This window comes from Parasteatoda tepidariorum, chromosome 10, assembly GCF_043381705.1.
Source record: "Parasteatoda tepidariorum isolate YZ-2023 chromosome 10, CAS_Ptep_4.0, whole genome shotgun sequence".
Taxonomy (NCBI): Eukaryota; Metazoa; Arthropoda; class Arachnida; order Araneae; family Theridiidae; genus Parasteatoda; species Parasteatoda tepidariorum.
The window spans coordinates 73,389,505-73,397,942 of NC_092213.1; the positions used below are offsets into that span (position 1 = coordinate 73,389,505).

Genomic DNA, 8,438 nt, shown 5'->3' on the forward strand with positions numbered 1-8,438 from the left:
GCATACCTGCCAACTCTTCCGGATTTTCCGGAAGATTTTATTTTCATATTTAAAGTGGTAGCAATACTCAGGTTATTCCAATTAACTTTTTGAATTATAATGATAATTATAAATGAGTTTGACCACCACTACATATAAATAATTCAATAAATATATAAAAGCATAATAATCCTTGCTAGGGCGAATTTCAACGGGATCAAAATATAAATATATTTTTGAGTCAGATTGTTTTTCGCTTACTGTTTTACAACCACTCTGAAAATTCATTCTGGGAAAGAGTGAAAGTTGGCAGGTATGTTAATGACATTCTGATTTTGTACGAATGCTTTTCTGAATCCCCCGTCCCCAAAGGGTTAAATGTCTCATAGAAAAATAGTCATGCTAAGAGCCATGATAAAGGTTTCAACAATTCTGCTTTAAAATTTTTTGCACCGCAGTGGACTGATTTTAAAGAGATAGTTCCCAGTGGCACACTGAAGTCAAGCATCACTTGTTGCGGTCAGTAAGTGGGTGGATGACCACTTTTTCTGCTTTGTGGTGATCGTGGATGCGCGGGATAGGTCCTTGTTAAACTGTTCTACCGTAAAGTGCTTGACTTCAATCGCAGTTCGACGGGTTAAGGCGATGGAGCCATCCCGTCTGCAGAGGATCAAAATTGCGAAGGTAAGTCATCCCAGACCGTTACCGATAGCCCAATTTGGATGTCTGGAGTGACGTCATTAAAGTTCCAATCTACATTTGACATTAGTTCACTACGACTGATAATTACATTATAAGTGTTAGAAAGTATTTATAGACGAAACCTCGAAAGTTGACTAAAAATACATTTTACATAAGTCAATTTGGGAAATTATGAAATTTTGCCCAGAATAGGATTTGTTAACTAAAAAGTATTCAATTGCATATTTTTCCCCTCTAAAAGGAACTATACAAACTTGCTTTTGATTTCTTTTATGTAATCAGAGTTCATAGTTTACAAATATTCTTTAAACATGATCTATAATTAATAACTCAAAAGCAAATTATTTAACAGCAAATGTTATTTTGACTTAAAAGAAAAGGAAAAATTATTATGTATATTATTATTTTATCAAATAAATTCATTGAGAGTTTTAATTTTTATGTTATATTTCTTACAAAGAATACACATCATCTGAACTATTACTATTTATGTGTGAATCCATTTAAAAAGCCAGATAAGAAAATTTTTTCCTTGTCCATCACATCATATCACACAAACATAATCCGGGGCAAAACATTTTTACGTTTACTTGATTGACAGATCTGTTAACACAAGAATGTTCTAAGAAATGATTATATATTTTTTTCATCAATAATTTACCTATATTCAGTATAATATGGAATTTTTATCAGCGAAGAACTTTGCTCCGATTTGTATTTCACAAAAGAACTACAAATTGTTTTCGTAATGTAAATCTTATAAACTATTTTCTTATTCTAAGACTTACAAGTTGTTTTTCTAATGTAAGACTTATAAACTGTTTTCTTAATTTAAAACTTACAAAGTGTTTTTTTCTTCATAAAGCAAGATTTAAAAATTACTTTCCAAATATTTATCTGATCCAGAAATTACAAATGGTTTTTCTAATGTAAGACTTGAAAAGCATGTTTTCCTAATTTATAACTTACAAATTTTTTAATGCAAGACTGAACATTTGCAAATGGTTTTCATACTGCATAAATTGTTTTTAAAGGGTTACATGCCTGTCAAATCCGGAATGGAGGTTGTCAGCACAATTGCCATTTGCAGGACAACGTTGCTCAATGTTCATGTCTCGAAGAATACATTCTTCAGGAGGACGGAAAATCCTGTGTTCGTAAGTTAAATTTTTTCATTCTATGAATAATTCATAAATTATCATGCAACATCAACTAACCGCAACACCAGCTGTGTATTTTAAGACAGCTAACGCACTAAGTGCAAAAAAAAAGAGGAAGAAAGTGAACTCTATAAATAACATTGGAGAACGAATTTCTTGTTGCATTGATACAAGTTTTCTTCGTAAAACTACATATCTTTTTCAAAATAATATTTTCTTCGTTTAGCTCTTTTTTTTGGTTTGAATGTACAAGATTATATATAATATATATACTGGACAATAATTAATTACAAAAAGGATAGAAAGAAAAAAGAGAAAAATTAAGAAAATTAATAAGTTATTTTTTAAGTGTTCCTCACCCTATTATATTGATGTATTTTTCTTTGGCTATATTGATACAATATAGCCAAGACTACTTTAGGTACACTCCTTTTTGGAGATATAGTCGTATGAGCTGATTCTACCCCCGGATTCTTATTAAAAAAAACTGTTTTAATTTTGTATTTTTCTTAAATAATTTTCTTCTTTTCTTTACATTATTCTGCAATTTTTTTTTTAATGTTTGCACTACATTTTGAACTATATATATATAACATACCTGCCAACTCTTCCGGATTTTGCGGAAGATTTTATTTTAATATTTAAAGTGGTAGTAAATATATACTATTTTTTTCTTTTATAAACTTAATTTTTAAATGATTTTGATCACCACTATTCTTTCAAAAATTAAGCTCATATATTAATATGCGGTACTATCATGGTTGCCAACTTATTGATACGTTCTTACGTAATACTACAAATTCTACACTCAGATGAATGAGCTTAAGCCGCAGCCTGCGGCTGGTACTCAGATTTAAAATTTAAATAGGAAATAGGTTGCCAACTTAAGTTTCTTCAAATGCAACGTATTTGTTTGCTTGAAATTGAAGTTTTAATTCTATTTTAATACCACTGAGAAAAATGATAATGGAAGGGATTAATAGTTGGCAGGTATGATATATAAACAAAACAAAACCGAAAACAAAACAAAAAAATGTTCCCCTGTGTCATTTATTGGATATAAGCAATAAATAAGCATATTTATTTAATTTCGTGCATTTTAAATATGTTCGAAAATATTTTAGACATGGAATATGCAGAAAGTGGAGTTGAAGACGAAAGCGTATAGTTCTTTACTCATCCACGTGGAAGCAACTGATGTGAGTAAAATTTACTAATTTAGTATATTCATAAGCAGAAATTCAATTTTTTAAAACTAAAATGAACTATTCATACTTCAGAAAATTTAAGTTCAAATTTGAAAAAGAAAAAAAAATTGAAGCTTAATTTTTCTTTTGTCACCGTGTTTCTTAAACTATATAGAAAGCATATCCTTATAAACGTGTTTTTTTAGCATAATTCAATTATTTAATTAAAACACGTTAGAAATCACCAAACTAATAAGTAACAGCCACTTTCGGCGATTAGCTTGGTCACCTTTCAGAACTATGTTTTACAATATATAAACTTTAATGTAACCAAGCCAAATGCACAAGTGTATGAATTTTCGAATTATTAACCCTTCATTCAATCCGAACCCTTCTTCCAATCCTTCATCCTATCCTTAGATTTAAACAATATTTTAACCAAATTATTTTCGTCTAACTGTTGTCCAGGGCTCTGGCTGTGCTAAAGTACTTTAGATTTTAATTTTAACAATTTTATAGATATCTCCGCGATATTTTGAAAATTTTTTGTGTATAGAATTTCAGCAACTATTTAAAATATGCCCGGCAGCCATTTAATTCCATAAACAACCGTATGTATGAGTAGGCAGCAGAGAATTGAAATTATTTCATTCTCTGTCGTTATAGTTCGAAAAAGACAAGCTTCGTCACCAATAATTGGTATGACAGTTTGCTGCACCATCTAGCACCATTTTTACCAGTCTTGCACTTCGAATCAGAATTAGTTAATGGTGTCAATTTTCTTGATTATTCCATAAGCAATTTACAACACACAAAATGATTCATTTCGCAGTTCCATTTACAAAAATATAAAATACCAGCTTCATCGATATAACTCGAAACACTCAAAGATATAAAATGGCTTAAATATAAATATAATAATGCTGAAAAATAAATAAATACAAACTAAAATCCATTTTGCTTCTTCTCCACGAGAAAGAATTAACAATCTCGAAAAAGTAAAACAAACTCTTACAATTTTATTTTATGAACTAGATCAAAAATTAAAAATTAAGCAGACGATAAATTCTCAACACCATTTAAGTTTAAAATTTTCGCAGTCATTTTAGAAAAATCAAAAATTAATCTAAATAATTGGAATATTTTATACCCTAATGACAAAATGAGTGTTGGTTAAGATTTGATGGCGTCCACACACTTTTCAACTGTGTTCAAGAATAATAGTAAACAGTGCGCATGCGTCGTCATTGCATGTGTTGCTATGGCGACCGCTGCTGTTTTTCTTTTCACTAGCAGGCATTTTTTATGTAATTACATAATAATAATTTAAGTTATTTTTATATTCTTTTTATTATTAATGTATAATTACTGACTTGATGGTGATTTTAATATAAATATGAATGCTGAAGAAGGAAAAGTATTTTCTGATGTTTCGAAACACGTGCATAGGCAGGATATGAAAACCAATCCGGCGATAAGCATCAATTGAGACAGTTTTTGCAACTCATGATTTGAAATGTTTAACGGAGTCAATCCAGAAAGAAAAATCATTTGACCAATGGGTAACCAGTGCTCGTAATAAGGCGACCACATCTTTTCTATTGATTTTTTTTTTTAATTATTACAATTTTATTCATATATTTCCATTTGATTTTGTTTCTAAAATTCGTTATTTATTATTAATTTTTTCTTTTAATATTTATTAATGATATAAAATTTGGTATTTTTCTTCTAAAATATATCATACAAAATTATTGGTAGTTTAAAACATGCAGATATATCTCACCTTTTTTACCAGATCGTGGAACCCTGTTAGCTAGCTTAATTTCCTTTTTAAAAGTTATATGTTGATTTAGATAACTTACATTTTTTTATTTCTTTGTATAGTTCTATTAAAATNGATATTCAGATTCGTGTAGAAGCTAGCATGTTACAGTAAACACTGTATTTTTTTCGTTTTCTATGAGATTCTATTACGCTATGACAAGCTTTCTGGTAATAAAAATTTTTAATTTAATTTGCGGTCAAGGAAATATAATATTTATTCTCTTGGTCGAATTTTTATCCTTTTTGTAAAAAGCATGAACGCATTTCTAAGGAATCAATTAATTTATTTTCATAACTTCTAATTGTAACCATGGCGGAAACTTATTTTGATGTAAAAAAACGAATCGACATTTTTTCAGATGAGAACTGTAAGAAATTGACATTTTTCTCTTGAGTACATTACATCTCTCTTGAGAAAATTAGAAGTATCGGTTGCAAATCAAGACTTTTTAAAGATATCGTATAAAAAAATATTTATTTGCGTACTTCTTTCTGTTTGCAGCTCAATGTGGAGATGGAAAAGGACAAGTACCTTGCAGACCTGGAATGTGGATCAATCCTGCCATCATGGCAATTTATCTCTTGATTGCAAACATTCTATTAGTCAACTTACTCATTGCAGTATTCAAGTGAGTAATCTCTCTCTCTCTCTCTCTCTATATATATATATATATATATATACATCTCTGGTTCACGCAGTCTACTCACATTTCACCTCCTAATTTTCACGGTTTCGGAAAATCTTGCTTTTTTTTCTTGACAGTAAATTGCAGTAAAAAGTTCAAATACACTTGCGTGAGAAAAAAAAAGGAGATATGCCGAAACCATGGAAATGGGGTGGGGAAAAGTTCGGAGTGTGGGAAAATCGCGTAACTTTTAAACTCCTATTCTATTTACAAATGGTATAATCTTGCTTATTTTGAATCTTAGGATTAACCTGAAAAAGTTGATTCGAAGGGATTCTCTGAATTACATGTCCCACCTGGTTTACCTGAAGATGCATATAAGCAGTTCTATAGCTCTGTTCAATTAGCACACAGTGTCACATTGCATAACACTACTGCTGATATACTTAATACCTACTAGTACATCATGAATCTTGGAATTTTAATCATCAATTTGTCTCAAAAATTGTGTACCGTCAAGCAATTATCTTTACGACAAATACTTTTTAATTAATTGATAAATCAAAAATAAATATTTTAATTAAATAGTGTCTTTGTTCATTGTATTGGTATTTAAATTAAATACCTACCTTAAGTAAAACAGCAACTAATGTTGAAAATTCAAATGTTTCCTTCTACGCAATGAAATTTCTTGAGAAAATATATAATTTTGATTTCTGAATATTTTTCACCTTTACTATTTCAATGAAGTTTGCGTTATTTTCATGCATTTTAAAGTTTTGTACATTTTAATTAAAATTTAATATATTTTAAATTAAATTTCATTTTTCTTACCTTTTTTGATGAAGTTTAAGGCTACTTAAAATTTTTGATTTCCTTGAAAAGCACTATAAAATCGTTATTTATTTATTATTTTTATTTGTACTCGTACTTTTTTGGTACTTTTTACTCATTACTGTTTGAATTTAAAACTTTTTACTGTTTACTCGTTATTTTTGCCCAAAATTTCTTTTACTTTTACGCATTACTTTTTAAAAATAGCGTTCCCATGTTTCGCATTCAGTAGACCGTACATATTGACATTATTCTTATTTATCCTCTACTGCGCTAATTTATGTTCCTTATGTAGGACTACTTAATTTATTCGTTCCGAGGCCTTCTTTCTTCTAGGAGGTGTTAAGCCCACTCGAGGGGTCTAACTTATAGTTACACTTGATCAAGTCTCTACATATATTTTTTTTAAGAAAAAATTTTAAAGTTACATATTTGATAAACTTAAGTTGATAGCGCTAAAGAAAGAACGTTTTAAACATGTTAAATGGTTTTTTTTCTCAATTAAATTTAAAAAATAGACCAGAGGTTTAAAATTTTTCAATAAGAGCAATCCATGAAAAAATTTTGGCATGGTATAGACAAGAACTTTTTGATGTTACATTATATAATAAATTCTTTTTTCACTTGTTTTTTTTTCCTAATCAGAAACATGCATACAAAAATTTAAAACTAGGAAAATATCTTGCCCTTTTGTGTTTTAAGAATAGAAATATAGTCATTGACAAAGTAAATTTTCACATGTAATTTCTTAAACCTTGCAGCATTAAAAAATGCTTTGATCGTTTGGTCCCTGGAAGAAAACTAAATCAAATTTTATCACTATTAACAAATTAAGGTGAATTAAATGATTTTTCTAATACTTCAGAATAATGTAGCAAACAAAAGCGAAGAAGATAATTAAATCCTCCCCTCCTTTAATCAATATTTGAAACTATCAGATAAAGTAAATCGTAGTATTTATTGTCAACATGCAAAATATCCAATCGTTTTTTTTTTTTTTTTACCGATAGCACTATATTAAGGCAAGTAATTGATCTATTCAAACATTCATGATTCTTCATAAAAATAATACATTATTTAATCCTTAAATTTGTAATTTTGAATCTCTTCCATTTTCGTGAAAATATCAAAAAAAGTTTAACTCTCGAATGATTGAATACAATATGCACAATCACTCAAAAAGAAATTCCCTTTCAGAAAGTGAGATATTTAATTATCGCGATGTATATTTTCTCGGCGAAAATTACTGAAATACTATTTACTGTCAATACAGAACAAAACTCAGAGATCCGAAACTATAGTCGATCTATAGTTTCACTATAGTAGATCTAAAAAGATAGATGCGGTGTTCATTACTTAAGACAATTATATTATGTTATATAATTAATTCGAATGTATTTATAATTTACATGAAACTTGTAAAACAATACGGAAAAATCAATGAACTAAACATCCACGAAAGCAAAGTGAAGATGTGAAATAGAAAAATCGAAGTTTAAAAATCTTCTCTCTGATTTAAACCCACCCCAAAGTAGGTTTAACTTAGACCGGGCTGAACTAAATCTTTAGAACTGGGTTTTGCCGTTTCTGCAAAGTACCTTGGTGTAACTAAAGCATATACTAAAAATTCTAAGATATGTACTCTTAGTCTAAGATAGGTACTCTTCCAGACATTCGTCTGGAGCTGTGGCGGTGACTATGGTAACGAGGTATGATTATTTCTAGTAGGGGTGCGGGGTCCCATCTTTAGGACTGGTTTCGGCGGGAGAAAAGGAAACCTCTTCATCGAAGCTACCCTCCCTAAAATGCCCTCTTCTTGTTTCCATAGCATCAGACTGCTGCAGACTTTGTGGCGGAAAGAGTACCGATCTTAGACAAACAGTAGAGAGGGTCCCTCTGTATTCATTGGTTTAGATCAGGTTTATTTTTGGTTCTGATTATTCAGACACAGAGACTTGCATTTACTCACGGCATTATTACACTCATTCACAATCAAACTCAAGTCTCGATCGTTTAAGCGCTTATTGCGAATGCCGCATTCCCAGTGCAAAATGGGACAAACCGAACCTTTTTTTATCTACCACAAACTTTGATATTTCAGTCAATATCAAAAAACAGCAATA

General features: G+C 29.8%; 1 protein-coding gene across 1 annotated transcript in view; it reads left to right on the forward strand.

Annotated features, from left to right (window-relative positions):
* The window catches only part of LOC107442625 (kielin/chordin-like protein), a gene marked incomplete in the record, with an annotated part of 123,606 nt that extends 117,540 nt beyond the window's left edge, over positions 1-6,066 (forward strand). Inside the window, 3 exon segments of the mRNA XM_071187127.1 lie at positions 1,734-1,838; positions 2,966-3,040; positions 5,786-6,066. Of these exon segments, the coding sequence (XP_071043228.1) occupies positions 1,734-1,838; positions 2,966-3,040; positions 5,786-5,791 (186 nt within the window).
* Between the last annotated feature and the right edge of the window lie 2,372 nt (positions 6,067-8,438).